The 15144-nt window shown below is 58.9% G+C and overlaps 1 protein-coding gene across 5 annotated transcripts in view; it reads right to left on the reverse strand.

The window, feature by feature from the left end:
• Positions 1 to 1831: 1831 nt before the first annotated feature.
• Positions 1832 to 15144, reverse strand: part of AP2A2 (adaptor related protein complex 2 subunit alpha 2) — a 63851-nt gene continuing 50538 nt past the window's right edge. For all 5 annotated transcript variants that reach the window (XM_073809372.1, XM_073809371.1, XM_073809369.1 and 2 more), the window contains 12 exons: positions 14832 to 15014; positions 14149 to 14246; positions 13527 to 13758; positions 13245 to 13418; positions 9959 to 10119; positions 7254 to 7336; positions 5664 to 5755; positions 4886 to 5007; positions 3817 to 3933; positions 3658 to 3727; positions 3379 to 3513; positions 1832 to 2588 (listed from right to left, as the gene is read on the reverse strand). In XM_073809372.1, the coding sequence (XP_073665473.1) occupies positions 2511 to 2588; positions 3379 to 3513; positions 3658 to 3727; positions 3817 to 3933; positions 4886 to 5007; positions 5664 to 5755; positions 7254 to 7336; positions 9959 to 10119; positions 13245 to 13418; positions 13527 to 13758; positions 14149 to 14246; positions 14832 to 15014 (1545 nt within the window). In that variant the 3' untranslated portion in view covers positions 1832 to 2510. The remainder of the gene's footprint in view (positions 2589 to 3378; positions 3514 to 3657; positions 3728 to 3816; positions 3934 to 4885; positions 5008 to 5663; positions 5756 to 7253; positions 7337 to 9958; positions 10120 to 13244; positions 13419 to 13526; positions 13759 to 14148; positions 14247 to 14831; positions 15015 to 15144) is intronic.

The raw sequence follows: 15144 nt of genomic DNA on the forward strand, positions 1-15144 counted from the left end.
ACCCCACCCCCGGTGGCAGGAGTGAGGAAGGCTGCTGCAGAGGGGATTCCTGGGGAAACAGGGGCCGCCCAAGCAGAGAAGGGTGGGGGAGAGGCTCGGGTCACAGCGAGGAGAGGGGCCCTGCAGTCGGGGAAGGGAAGGGAGAGGCAAGCGTCACCGCCTGCCCACCAGCAAAGCTCACCCTGGGGAGGGGGCACCAGGCCCTGTGCACCATGAACAGACAACAAATAAACTGGCACTTGTCAAGGCACAAAGGCTCCTGAGCTCTGCTCCTGCCGTCTCCCGCGCCCCTCGGGCATTTGTGAGTCCCCACACCCGCGTCCAGCTCACGGGGTCGGACCCGCACAAGCATGGGCCAAGAAGGGGTGCCACTGTGGGCCCCCGGCCTCCCCTCCCCTCCCCCCCCCTCCCCTCCCCCCCGTCCCCCCTCCCCTCCCCTGCAGGCCCTCTCACCCTTCCCAGCTCAGCACTACTCTCCTGTGAGGCCCTCCGTCCCGTGGGACCCTGTACCCTGCCTGTGGCTGGGCTCACCCCCCAAGAAGGAACCCCTGGGCCCACTTGGCCCCTAGACGCAGGCCCCTAGAAGGCAGGCCCCCGACGCGCACCACGGAGTGGGGGGAGCCAAGGCCAGGCCGCAGGCCCCACCAGGATGAGTCCCACAGGCTCAGCCCACGTCCTGAACCCAAGTGCAGAGCAAAAGGCACATCACCTCGACACACCTCAGCTTCCATCCCCGTGACTGGGGAACAGGTTCCGGACGACGGGCCCGCATCATCGGTTCTCAGCGCCCCACGCAGCCCCACGGGACGGGACCTTGAGCCGTATGCCGGGCGCCTTTTCCTCCAAAGACCACACACGTTCCAGCCGCCACCCCAGCATTTGTTCACCCAGAATGGTGGGTGGAGGGAGGGCGTCGGCTGACATAAGAAACCAGCCCCGGGCTGGCAGTCCAAACACTGGAGCCCAAGCACCGCGCACCGTCCCGCACCTTGAACAAAAGCACGACGGCCACGCCATCCATCTGCAGTGCACGGCAGTGCCACCAGCGGCCATGCTGCCACCACATGCACAAAGCCTCAGCCTCCACCACTGCGCACTGCAGGGGCTGCACAGGGTGGTGGGTGTGGGAACCTTGAGTGGGGCGTCCGCAGTGTGGGAGGCCCCAAGTACCCACATGGCGACTCCCAGAAGCTGCCTCCCCGCGACCCGCACCACGGCACAGGGCCACTGTGTTCCCCCGCCCCACGTGGTTCTCCCCACCGCACGGCAGGGAGCCCGGTCCCTGCTGGAAAACCAGGGTAACCAACAAGGGCCCCAGCTCTTCCTGGGCCCCTCAGTGTCGAAAGCAGACGTGTCTGTCGAGGACAAACCTGCAGCCTGTGCCTGCCGCCCACCTGGCGCATCTGCCGCTAACAGGACACAGGCCTCGCCTCGGCGTCTCGAGGCGCAGGCGACAGCACGTGAGAGCCGCGCACACGGAGGGGTGGGGGGCCGGGTGCCAGCTCACCCCACTCTGCTCGCTGCTTCCTGACCACACGCAGGCCTCCCTCCTCCCACTGCACAGGCCAAGGTCCACAGCACCCTGGCCTGCAATCATGACCCCGGCACCTTTAGGTCACTGCACAGGGAAGAGACCAGCTCACCTTCCAGAAATCTTCTCCGTTGGCCCACAACAAACCCTGCCATCACAATCGGGAACCAGTCCTGGGCCACTGTGGTGACAGTGCACTCATTTGAAACCCAAAGATGCATGAGGTTAGGTACACCCCCTCCAGAGCCACCAGGAATCCCCCACCCCCCAGCACTGCACACATAAGGTCTCAGTCAGATGGCTTTACAAATCTCGCTTTAAGAACACAGTGCTGGGAAAAAGGAAAACAGAATTAAATCCAGCCAGGATACGTGTTTTTGTTGATCGTCATTGAGAACACAACCCTGTCTAACTTCTAGGTTCAGAACCCGGCCCCAGCAAGCCCCCTGGCACTGTGCTCTCACCCTGGCCGAGGTCGGCGCTTGGGCTCCGTGTGGACATACCCATCAGCCCTTGGGCTGCCTCCCCGTCTCCCATCCAAGTAGCCAAGATCTGTTGCCATGGCAGACAGAACGCTGCCTCTCCTCTCAGAGCATCAGAGATGAACTGTCAATAAGACAGCCTGGGCATCTTGATAAAATTTCAAACAACTTTCCATTTTCATTCAAACTTCTAAATTCCCTTTAATTTGTAGACTTAGCCACAGAACTGTCTTGATTTCTATAAGAGTTAATCCCGGGATCCACGCCCCTCTCCTCCTGACTTGGCAGGACGGCTGGGTCCAGGCTGAGCCTCTTCTTCCTCGACGGCACACAGGCTCCCATCCATCCCCACAAGGGACGAGGCCAGAGAAGCAGGGCTGGGAGGCACCCGGGGCTGCAACACTACACAGGGCGTGGACTTGCGGCATGGCAACGAAGACGACAGTGGAGATGAAGAAAAACGCAGACACAGGAGCCTGACCCTCCGTCCTTGTTGATTAAAACTGTTCCGAAAGCAATTCACACAATCTCTGAGAGACGGTTTCTCTACTCGTCCGCAGCGTGAGTCGGTACATCTGAAACAGAGGACACAGAAGGTCAGTGGCGGTGCCAGGGCAGGCACCGCGGGGCCAGCCCCGCCCAGCGGCCCCTCAAGGCCCCCTGCTCAGCCCGTCCCTGGAGGTGCCACTGTTGACAGGTTCAAGCAACGAACACGCTCTCAGTGGCAAAAATAAAACAGTTTGACATCAGCAAGTGCTCGTGTGCATGTGGACCAACTGGAAACTTCATGCGCAGCTGGTGGGCGTCTGAGACCGCATCGCTGTCGGAACAGCAAGGCTGACCGTGCCCAGACCCCATGAGCCGGCAATCCCACCCTGAGTGTTCCCCACGTGAAATGAAAACATGCCCACGCAAAGGCATGTCCGGATGTCTGCGGCAGCCGTATTCAATGCCTCCTGAAACAGGGGCAGCCTGATGTCCATCGACAGGAGGGCTGGGCAAACCAGAGTGGCAACTCCCCATAAAGGAGGGCCACGTGCTCCACGAGGACCCACCGTGGACACAGCAGCAACACGGTGACTGCTGGAGCCTGGGGCCAGGCGGGTCCCACGCTGGGCCACACGGCGCTGCCTCCTAGGGAGGCCGGGGCTGATGCGGGCGTGCCAGAGAACTTTCTGGGGCGATGGAAATGCTACACACACCAACGGGTGGGTGGTGGTGGTTACACAGGTGTACACATCTGTCGAAACACATCAAACTACCACACCTGGGATCTATCTGCATATCTCACTGTGTGTGAATTACACCACAGTTAAAAAAAAAAAAAAAGCAAGCGTATTCAGCGATTCCCTCAAGGGGCTTGACCTGGGCTTGCAGATTCGGCTCCAGACGCAGTAAGCATCCAATCTGGGTGGTTCTGGTGTGTATGATACCAGCTCCCACAAAGTTTGCAGGATTAGGATCGACTTCCTCTAGGAGTGCAGAACCAAAGCCAATAATCTGTGGGAAAAACCAGGAGAAACAGGAGCCCCTTGCGTCGGCGCCAGCAGAGGTGGAGGGTTCTCCGAGGCGAGAAGCCGCCAGCCTCCTCTGAGGACTCCGGTCGTGTCCCGACCCTGGGAACGTCCACAGCAAGACCTTTACCTTGGCTTTGGTGATCTCTGTGTCCATTGGATGCTTCGCCTTGAAGATATTCTGCACTTCCTGCTGGGGACTGTGGGAAACCGAGGCCAGCGCGAGTGCCGTCAGCTGAGCCAGAGCCGAGGCCCCCCACCCACCCGGGGGGGACAGGGCGCCACTCACTTGCTCAGCTGCTTCCAGCGCTGGAAGAAATCCTGAGAAGCCATCTCCGTGGGCTGGAAAAACTTGTTGAGTGTGATAGGCAGCTTCACAGACACATTCTGAAAGGTTCCCCCATACCTGTGAGCAACACAGAGGCATGCTGGGAAGAGTCCACGTCCCGAGTGTGCCACCTCCAGGGCACAGGGGGGCCGCGTGCAAAAGGCGGGGCGGAGAGATCTGGAAGGGCGGCCCAGGGCTCCAGGGAGGCTGATCCATCTCCGGCGCACCGTCATCGATGGCCAAGGACGTCGGGGAACGTGCCCCCGCCACCCCCGGCCGAGGCTGCTGGGCTGGTCGCAGCGCCGGGGACAGGCGCCGCCTCTTCCCGTTCCCCAGGAGTCCGTGTCCTACAACTCCAAGTTTAAATCGTGTGGGTTTTTTCTTTTTTCCATGAAAAGACTAAAAGAAAACAGTGTGCCTACGGAATGAAAGAAAAATTCTGCACGTCTATTTCCCTAAATTTTACAAAGTACACCATCTGCAGGTCCCTGTATACCTCGTATTTGGAAAGGTGCTTTTTCAAAAGTTAACCTTACAAATACCCAACAGGGAAGGCTGGGAAGCACACTCTACCACAGTCGCTGAAAGACGGCAGGAACGAGCCGAGAAGCAACAGACACGTCAGAAAAAACAGTCAGGCCGACGTGTACGCTCAGAGTACAACACACAGGCGCTCACACCCCAGACGAGGCCCTGGTGGGCCCAGCGCCGGGCGGCTGGCCTCTGGAGCAGCAGGCTGCGCAGCGCCCGCAGTGGGACAGGCCCCTCGGTCTCTCGCCTGAAAGCCCCGGGCCTTGGGAAGAAGGCCCCGCCCACCCGGCGTCCCAGACCCGGGCACCCTTTCCCTCCCCCACTTCCCACACCCCCCTGTAGCAGACGCCTCTGGAGTGTGCACGGCAGGTCACCCCTCGGTCCTCACCACACCCTCTGAAGGAAGGATGCAGAGGTCCCGCGTCACAGCCACGTGCCGGCCCAGCCTGACACCCCCGCGTCCAGCAAGAGCGGCTGGTGCCTGGGCCGGGGCTCTCACCTGAACTGGATGTTGAGGACGGGCGCCTCGGTGAAGTCGGACACGCACTCTATGTTGACAGCCTGCTGCACCTGCGCGCCCCCGTCCACGGTGGGGTCCACAGGCTTGGTCTGCAGGCTCAGATGTGCATGTGTCAAGGAAGCTGTGGCGACGCTGGGAACATGGGCTGAGCCCCGAGTTCAGAGAGGCTCCAGAAGGGGCCCGGCAGGAGTCGGAGCTCACATCCTGACCTCGGACGAAACCTGCCATACGTGTGTTTTTAATAACTTAAACATTTAGCTTTAACGGTCCACGTTTAAAGCGTGTTTATCTTAAAATAAAAATAGATCTGGCCTGTAGTAAGGAGGTTCCTGCTTCACGGCTTTTCCAGGGAAGGCGGCATCCTCGGTGGTCAAGCTGGGCCTCCTTCGCCCTCACTTTACCCAGGTGGCCCATCATCGCGGGAACAGGACACCTGGATGGCAAGGCTGACGGGCTGGAGAAGCTCACGTCCCAGTTCTGCCATTTATATGGGACCGTCTCCGGTCGCAGCTCGTCCCAGGTGGCCCATCATTCGCTCTGCCTGGGCAGCAGCTCCCTGGGAGACTCCCCAAGGAGACCAGAGCCCCAGCAGATGTGGAGGCCGGAACAGGCCTGCATGTACTTCACCAGCGTTATAAACAAGCAACCTGAGTGTGGGAAGGTACCCCGAGGTTGCATTAACAGCACCTGGAAACGCCCTCCTAGTCTATCCTCCACCCGCTTCTGCCAGGGGCCTAGGGGCAACGGAACCAAGGATATTGGCCTGGAGGTCGTCCGAACAGATGAGCGTAGGAGTAAAGCTCAGGAACTGCGTGGAGGTCTTATTACCGTAAAATATGAACATCCGGCCTAGAAGGAAGCAAAGCAGCTTGTTCCCACGACACGCCACAGCCTCCTGAGCTGCACGGAGGAAAGCAGAGCCCCCGGCCCACACAAGTGACGCCCGAGCCCTCGGCCTCGGCACTTGGGGGGCTCGGAGCCAGCACAGCAGGAACCGCCACACAGACCTCTGTGGACGTCTTTACACCCTCAGAATTCAGAATGGAACGTGAACTTCAAATCTCCTGAAGAGGACGCACAGGTAGGCATGCCTCCCCGACAGCCTAAGAAACACCACGGCTCCTGGGTGACGCCACCGTGGCCCGGAGTCTAACCCCTTCATCCAATGAGAAACGAGCACCTCCGTCCGTCCTCAGTGAGAAGGAGTCTGAGGGGCCCCACGGGGCAGATGCGCTGCCTTCCCACCCTCCACTCGTTTCCGCAGACAAGGCTCCACGATGGTGCCAAGAGGGAGGCGGGGCCAGCAGCCCACAGGGCCCCTCGGCAACAGCCCCAGTAGCCAGTGGGCACAATTTTGGGGGGCTGGGGGGAACAGAAAGCTTTTTTTAAAAATGTGGTAAAACATACACCATATACCCTGCAATTCACCATCTCCGCATCTCTAGGCGCACAGGGCGGGGCACGAAGCACATTCACATGGTCGTGTTACCTTCCCCACCTTCATCCCCAGAACGTTCCGTCTTCCCGAACGGACGCTCTGTCCCCATGAACACTCCCTCCCCTCCCCTCCCCCAGCCCTGGGCCCCACCGTCTACTTTTCTGTCTCTGTGGATGTGACTCCTCCAGGGACCCCTAGGGAGTGGAATCAGACAGGATTAGTCCTTCTGTGACTGGATTATTTCACTGAGTGTGATGTCCTCAAGGTTCACCCTGTGTAGCCTGTGTCACAAGTTCCTTCCTTTTTAAGGCTGAGTAATGTTCCAGTGTGTGTTTAAACCACATTTTGTGTATCCACTCAAATGGATGGACACTTGGGTTGCCTCCACCTTTTTGGTGACTGTGAACATGGGCATGTGAATACCTGTTCCAGTCCCTGCTTTCCTTTCAATTCTTTTGGGTAAATACCCAGAAGTGGGATTGCTAGGTCATATATATGGGAGTTCTATTTTTAGTTTTTTAAGAAACCTCCAGACTGTTTGCCACAGCAGCAAATACATCCCCCCAGCGCACAAGCTTCCAATTTCTCTGCGTCCTCGCCAACCCTCGTTTTGTTTTTTATAGCAGCCGTGCCGATGCGTATGAGGTGGTACCTCGATGGGTCTGACTGCATTTCTCAGACTATTGGTGATGGTGGGCGCCTTTGCATGCTCTTTTGGACACCTGAATGTCTTCCTTAGGGAAATGTCTGAGACTTCTGCCCATTTTCTAACTGGGTTGTTTTTCTGTTGTTGATTTGGAGTCCTCTATATATTCTAGAAACTAGACCCTTTTGAGATTTGTGATTTGGAAATACTTTCTCCTCATAACTTCTAAGAGAAGTTTTCATTAAGTAAAGTAAAATACATACCTAAATTCTGCCGAAACTCAGACTTCAGTCCAATCTGAAGAAGCTGGTTTTCAAACAACACACCATTATTTTTACAGACAAACCTGGGGGACAAGGGACAGCATGTGAGTCACTCAGAGCCACCCACCCACCAAAAATACCAAGATCAGTTTCGAAAAAGGGTTTAAAGAACACGAAGACCAGAAAAACCTCTCTGGGACAGGAGGGAAGGGAAAAGCAGCAAATATTCCGACGAACACCATTAAAAGCGCCCGCTAGAGATGGGAGGTAAGTTGAGAGGGTGACACGGCACAACCAAGGAATGACCACAGGAGCAGGTCGTCTGCCTTCCATGAAGGTGCTGCTCCACCGTGAGCAGCTTCCACTGACGCAGGACGCGGGCGCCACGGCAGAAGCACACACGCTTGTTCAGGTCGGCCCACAGGCTCGGCCACTTGACACGCGGCAGTGGCCTCCAAACGGCCTCCACCGGGGCTGTCCGCGGGCCACGCCCACACCCAGGCGGCCCTCCCTGCCCCTCCTGTCCTCCCCTCCCCTCTTCCCTGCTCTCCCTTCCCCTGGTGCTGCGAAAACTGGACAGCTACATGGAAAAGCATGAAACTAGAACATCTCACACTACATATAAAAATAAACTCAAACTGGATTAAAGACCTAAATGTAAGACCTGAAAGCATAAAACTCCTAGAAGAGAACACAGGCAGAGCACTCTTTGACGTAAACTGCAGCAAATATTTTCTTGGATCTGCTCCTAAGGCAAAGGAAACAAATGCAAAGATAAACGAGATCTAATTGGACTTAAAAGCTTTTGCACAGCAAAAGGAAATCATCAACAAAACAAAAACACAACCTACTGAATGGGAGAAAATATTTGCAAATGGTAAGACCAATAAGAGGTTTAATTTCCAAAACATATAAACAGCTCATACAACCCAATATCGAAAAACCAAATGACCCAATTAAAAAACGGGCAGAAGACCTGAACAGACATTTTTCCAAAGAACACATACAGATGCCAACAGGCACATGAAAGATGCTGAACATCACTCACCGTCAGGGAAACGGGGATCAAAACCACAAAGAGACAACACCTCACACCTGTCAGAACGGCCATCATCAAAAAGACCACATATAACAAATGCTGATGAGAGCATGAAGAAAAGGGAGCCCTTGCACACTGCTGGTGGGGATGTAAATTGGTGAAACACTGGAAAACAGTATGGCGGTTCCTCAAAAGACTAAAAATACAGCTACCACATGACCCAGCAATTCCAGTCCTGGGTATATTCAAGGAGAATGAAAACACTAATTTGAAAAGACACATGCACCCCAATATTCACAGCAGCATTATTTACAAAAGTGAAGATACGAAAGCAACCTAAGTGTCCGTCAGCGGATGAGTCGATAAAGATGTGGTATAATATACGATGGAACACACGCACACACACGCACACACACACACGCACACACACACACGCACACACACACGCACACACACACTCGGCCAATACAAAAATGAAATTCTGTCATTTGCAACATGAATGGACTTGGAGGGCGTCATGCTAAGCGCAGTAAGTCAGACAGAGAAGACAAATACTGTATGCTGCCATTCACGTGTGGAATCTGAAAAATAAATGAATATAACAAAACAAACAGACTCACAGACACAGAGAACAAACTAGTGGTTACCAGCAGGGAGAAGGAAGGGGGGGGAGGGAAGACAGGGTACGGGAGTAAGAGGTGCAAACTGCTACACGTAAGACAGACAAGCCACCAGGATATACTGTACAGCACAGGGAAATACAGCCACTATTTTGTGATAACTTTAAACGGAATATAACCTAAAAAAGTTGAGTCCCTACGTTGTACACCTGACACTAATATGATGTTGTAAACCAACTAACTATATACCTCAGTTTAAGAAAAAGAGTCTGTTTTCCGCCACAGACGGACAACTGGCGGCACTGCAAACCCGCCCTTCCCCAGTCACTTCCAACAAGCGACAGGAAATACGAGTCAGTGTGCGGGGCGAACGGAGAGAGACAGGAGAGACCAGAAAACCACAAGAACTCTTCCGCGGCCACAAAGACCAAGACGAGCAGCCGCTCCTTGGAGACGACAGAACTCACACCCGCTCTCCTCTCGGAGGGGGAGCCCCCCACCTCCTGGCTGGATCTAGATCAGCAGAGACAGAGGCACAGACAGCAAGCAGGGAAAAGGGGCAGGATCCGCGCAGCGAAGCGCGGGGAAGAGCAGCCTGGGATTTCGCCTTCAAAGTGGGGGAACGGGGCCAAGTCGACCGCACGCAGGACTCTGCTGGCCCACAGCAGGGGTGTGAACATCGGGACACCGGTCAGACAGAGGTGACAAGGACGGAACAGGTCAGCGGAGGAGCAGGAAGCAGGCTTGGAAGCAGACCCCACAGGACAAAGCAGTGACTGTGAACTCAAGAGCGTCTCTTCAAGAAAAAGCTAGGTGCCTGGAGGGCAGACACAGGGCGTGATTAGAGAGCCCAGGGGCACAGCACGGAGAGCAGAGCACAAGCGTCCTGCAGGGCAGGCGCAGCCCACGGGAGCAGACAGCACACAGGGCGCCCACCACTCCCTCACCTGTCCAGCGCCTGAGCCTCCTCCCTCCCTGGGCACCCAGGGCGCAGGCCTGGCCGGGCGGGGGGAGCCCCTGTCCTCGGGATGCAGGAGGCAGACTACCTGGCGAAGTTGTCCTCGGAGCCGGGAGCCAGGGGAGCGACCGCGGAGGGTGAGTCTGAGAAAACGTCCACGAGCAGCCCGCCGGAGGAGGGTGGAGGTCCCGTGGGGACGGGGGGCGCAGCCCCCAGCCCCAGTAGGTCTGCCGACGGAGAAGGCGTGGACTGGAAGACAGGGAAGGAGAAGGTCAGCGCAGACCCTTCTGGGCACCACGCCAGGCAAGCGCAAGGGCCTGCACCCCACCCACACCCCGAAAAGAAGTGTCTGGTTTCAGAGACAAGACTGTGCGTGTCACTGTCAACCATGTGAAGAAGTCTGGAAAGATGGAAGAAGTAAAAGCCAGCAGCTTACTAGGGCGCAGCCTTAGTCATCTACGTTCTGCTTCCTTACAGAGGAAGAGCAGACAAAATGCCTGCAGAACAGGGTTTTTTTAAAACTAACTGCTTTTTTCGTTGTTTTGTTTTGTTTTGTTTTTAATCGAAGTACAGCTGACTTACAATGATGCGCCTAACAGCTGCTTTTTGATCCTCGGCAGGAGACAAAGGGCACAACAAGCCCTTCCAAAATCCCCCTCCAAGCTCGCAGGAGACACAGCAGCGCAGCTCATCACACGCGCCCTCCCCAGACGCCCCCCACCAGCTGCACAGAGAGCTGGCGCTGCCCCTGCCTGGGCGCACGAGTCCAGGAACGTGCACGGTCCTGAGGACCCAGAGGTTCCTGCCGCAGCGAGAACCAGGCCTGTGAGAACTCATCTGGAGTGACTTTTAAATGGCCCCCTGGACCCTCCCGAGGGCAAATATCCACTTACAGTCACCTGAGGCTACATCCGAGAGCTGCTTTCCGTCACTGCAGTGAACACCTTGCTCGGTGTTACTGCGCACTCACTCATCTTTCCAGGAACGCAGCCACGCCGGCAGCCACGCTGAGAGCCCAAGGAGGCCAACGCCCCTTCTTTCTCAGGAGTGTGGATGCACCCACCCCAGGCACTGGCCAGCCCGCCCTCAGGCCATGCGGAGGACGTACACGTGGGAATCATTACATTAGCATAAATAACTACTTACTTCCCTTTTATTTTTAGAGCACTGCACTGAATTTCTAAAACATTACACGCTTAGGCAGATGATCTTCTGTATGGATTCCACGTTGAGACAAAAGAGGCGTTACAGAACACGTGTCCCGTCCCGCAGAGAGGACGTGGGCCTGAGCCGGCCAAGAGCTCCGCTCCGTGCGCCAGGCCCTCCTTCCTGGGGCTCCAGGGCAGGCAGCGCGCCAGGCCCACCCTGCGGCCGGAAGCGGCCCGGAAGCGGGCGGCTCCGGGTGAAAGGGGCTCCTGGGCAGAGCCGACAGGCCAGGCCGTGCTCCCCAGGAGAAGGGGAGGGGCCCCCAGAGGAGCTGTCAAGCTTCCTCAGAAGCTTCTGCGCCATTGGGGAGAGTCGATGAAATGGCCACGGGGGCTCCTGGCCCTGCACCTGGGATGACACTCCCACACACACAGCCCCTCACAACAGCCTCCCGCCAGCGAGGCCATCTTCGGGAGCCTGGCCACCCAAGGTTAGGAGCTGCTCCCGGGGGGGGGGGGGGGGGGGGCCAAGCCTGCTGTGAGTGACGCGAGAAAGGCCTCTGTCTGGGCCACAGAACCCGCAGCCTGACGAGGTCACTGCACCTCTGCCACCTACTGCACAATGTCTCCACTGGTTCCCAAAGAACAGTGCAAATGCTTTTTAAAGTAGGCAAACCCTTCTGTCCCATTAAGTCAAACACGGACAGACAAAAGCAAGGCTGCTCCTTAGGGAGGCCCCGCTAAGACGCCTACTCCCTCCCCAGACCCCACGTGCAGGCTCTACCCTGCAGCACTGGGACCCCCCGCCGCTTCGCCGCCTCCCCCTCTTCTCAGGACTCGGGGAGACCCTCCCCCAGGAGCCGGCCTGGCACCCGGCTCTGCACAGGTTACACCTGCTCAAAGCGCCGCACACCACAGGGTGCAGGGTGGCTCTGGGCTCCTCCGCCAGCCCAAAGCCCCAGGAGGACCGGCAGCCTCCAGACACCCACCCTCAAGGCGCACAGACAAGCACCCCAAAGCCACAGCTGAGCCGAGCTCCCAGGAAGGCCACAAAGAAAATCGCCTCCTGGCATGACCTGCGACCCTAAATAAAAGGCATTCTGGCCACTACTGCCCAAAGCAAAAGGCAGCCCAGGCGTTCTCGTGAGATCCAGACATCTCAACGCCACCTGGCGGCGGGGCCTCCCTTCTGAGTTTGAAGACAGGAGAGAGAAGACACCAGGAGGAGAATCCCAGCCAGGAGGGACCCCAGCCTCTTTCCTGTCCTGCTGCTTCTGCCTCAACTCCCCAGCCCCGTCAAGGCCTTCCCCCTGCCCCAGCTCCCTGAGCCGTGAGGACAAACGGGAACTCACATCCACAGGGCCACGAAGGGCGCCCCTGGAGAGAAGGTATCAGGGCTCAGGTGAGAGGTCCTGGCTGTGACGGGGCCCCAAGTCAAGGGCCAGGCCAGGTCTGAGCACAGGCCTCACGGCGGGCCCGAGGCCCCGGGGCACACAAGGAGACGTGGAGCCAGGCAAGCGCCCCCCAAGGAGCAGCAGGACTCAGACACGAGCACGCTCTGGATGAGCAAACCAGCCGGGCCCCGGGCCGTCCACACGCCGCACGCGCCACCAGTGGGGCCCGCCCTCACGGAGGCCGCCGCGCAGCGTAAGCAGCACCGTCCATGGTGCCGCACCGGCGTCCTGGAGGGGACACACAGCTCTCCAGGCTGCCTCCCGACGGGCCAAGCATAAAGACCAAGGTCCTCGGGAGCCGCCTGCAGGGCCGCAGGGGCTGCTGCCCAGCCGGGCTAACGCACCTGCTCCCCGGGCTCCCTCCACTGAGCCGAGAAAGGAAACACAACTCTCAAAACGGCATCTTCCCCGACGAACGTCAAAGGACATGTTCTCAGGGCATCGTGCGTGAACAGGACGCTCGCTCTAACGCGCTCACTAGTGAAAAACCTCTGAGGACAGCAGGAGGTGGGTCCACTGGAAACCAGCGAGGGGTGCGGGACTATACGGCAGTCGTGCAAGAGACGGGTGACCACGTCTTCTAACTCCAAAGCCGAGGCGAGACGTGGGAGCTGACCGCGGACCCCAGACAACCATCCGACAGACACGGTCTGGCTGACAGACACAGGCGTCTGGGTCAGCCTGCCCCCCAACGACAACAGTCCAGGGCCACGGATCTCGGGGACCAGGTGCCCCAGGAGCTCACGCAGGGTACGGCCCTCAGGAGGGGACCCACCGCAGCGCTGGCACTGGCCGGGGCGGGCTCGGGGCCCCCGTTGACGTCGGCGCTCCTCTCCCGCTTGGCCTCCTCCAGGTCGGTCACCGTGCTGGGGCCCTTCTTCTTCTTGAGCTTGGCCAGGATAGAAGACTCACGTTCTGGAAACGGAGGCATCTCCTCCAGGACAGTCGCCTGGGGGGAAAGGAGCCCTAGGTCAGCGCAGCACGAAGCCCCATGGCCTCCGGCCCCCAGAAAGGGTGGCCAAGGCGAGGCGGGGGGCAATAGAGCAGCGTGGCGCACCAGGATGTCGGTGCTGGCGACAGTGCTGAGCCGCAGGTACTCGACGGCGCGCTGCTGCAGCTCCACGTCAGCATTCTTCAGCTGGCTGTCACTGCGCAGCACGTCCTGGATGGTGCCCTTCACCTCCGGGAAGAGGTTCACGAACTTGATGTAAGTGGACAGGAGGAGCGCCCTGGTGGGGACGCTGCACAGGTGGAACTTGGAGTGCAGCAGGTGAAACTGGGTCAGGGGGCTGGGGGGGCACACATGGGGCACAGCGTCACCTCCACGCCTCACTCCCCGCCTGGACCACCCCGCCTGAGCCTGACCCCCGTGTGTCCCCACAAGACGGGGAGTGAGCGCGGAGTGACTCTGGGGCATGAGCCCACGCTCAGCCAGAAGCTGTGCGTTCCCGCTCCAGGCCAAGTCCAGGCTCCCCTCTGAACAGCGCCGGCCATCAGCCATGCCTCCTTCCCCCCAGAATCCCTGTGTTCTGTACAGCCAACCAGAGCGGATGTCCCCTCGCTACGGGCTGTCCTGGGGAGCTCGGGACATCAGCTGGCCTCTACTAGGCCATCGGGTGTGAATCAGTGGGCACAGGCCTGGCACTGGACGCGGGACTCCCAGCTCCCGGGTGACTCACCTGGATCTCGGGTCTCCTGCTATCAAGTTCCCAAACTCCCCTAGGATGTAGCCACCGACTTTGACCAGGTTCTCGTGGCACGCTGGGGCCTGCAGCGCCTACGGAAGAGCACGCGCGGTGAGCCTGGTGCCCAGGCAGAGGAAGCACCAGTAGAGCTCGGCCTCCGGAGAAAGCCACTGAGCCGTGTGACGAGCCAGGAGAGCGGGCTCAGGCTGCCTTCCCAGGGAGCCTGCTCTGCACGCGGCCGCAGCCCCCAGAGCCTCCTGAGCCCCTCCCGAATGCACTCCCTGCGCCATCCTCTCTCCTGGCCACTTCGGCAGAGGGATCAGTAGCAGGGGAGCCCCACGGGCAGGGCCACGGCCGATCCCACCCCTGGAACGAGAGCTGCTCCCAAAAACTGACGCGTGGGCCCTGGGCAGGGGCGGGGGCACACGGCCCTCGCCGACAGAGACCACAAGCCCACCGTGGCGGCCCCACACCTGCTCTCGGACACACAGAGGCCAGCCAGCCCAAGGCCCCAGCCCGGGCAGCCTGCTCAGGAGGCCATGCGCTGACCGAGAGCCTCCCACCCGGGGTCGCTGTGCTGAAATCAGGGACAGAGGGCACCGAGACTCCAGCGGAGGCAGGAGCAGTGCCGGAGCCCGGCCTGCGGGAAGGCTGGCGGGGGCGGGGCGGGGCCACACCTCAAACACCGTCTTGGCGGCGTAGCCCTGCACGTCGTCCCGGTTGACGACGATCTGGATGACGCGGTACCACACCTCCTCGCTCACGTAGTCTCCAGCGATGCGGATCAGGTTCAGGATGGTGTCCACGTACCACGTGTAGTCCACGGCGTACTTCTCCGCCAGGATGGCGACCTTCAGCACCTGCAGGGCACGGCCACTCAGGGAGGGCCTCAGAAGGGCCTGAACCCACGTCAAAGCGACCCCCACTTGTCAAAGGAGCCCGTAAGTCTAAGGTTCCAGGAGCAGACGTGGAGGGACGTGTCGAGAGAGG

Source organism: Tursiops truncatus, chromosome 8, assembly GCF_011762595.2.
Source record: "Tursiops truncatus isolate mTurTru1 chromosome 8, mTurTru1.mat.Y, whole genome shotgun sequence".
Taxonomy (NCBI): domain Eukaryota; kingdom Metazoa; phylum Chordata; class Mammalia; order Artiodactyla; family Delphinidae; genus Tursiops; species Tursiops truncatus.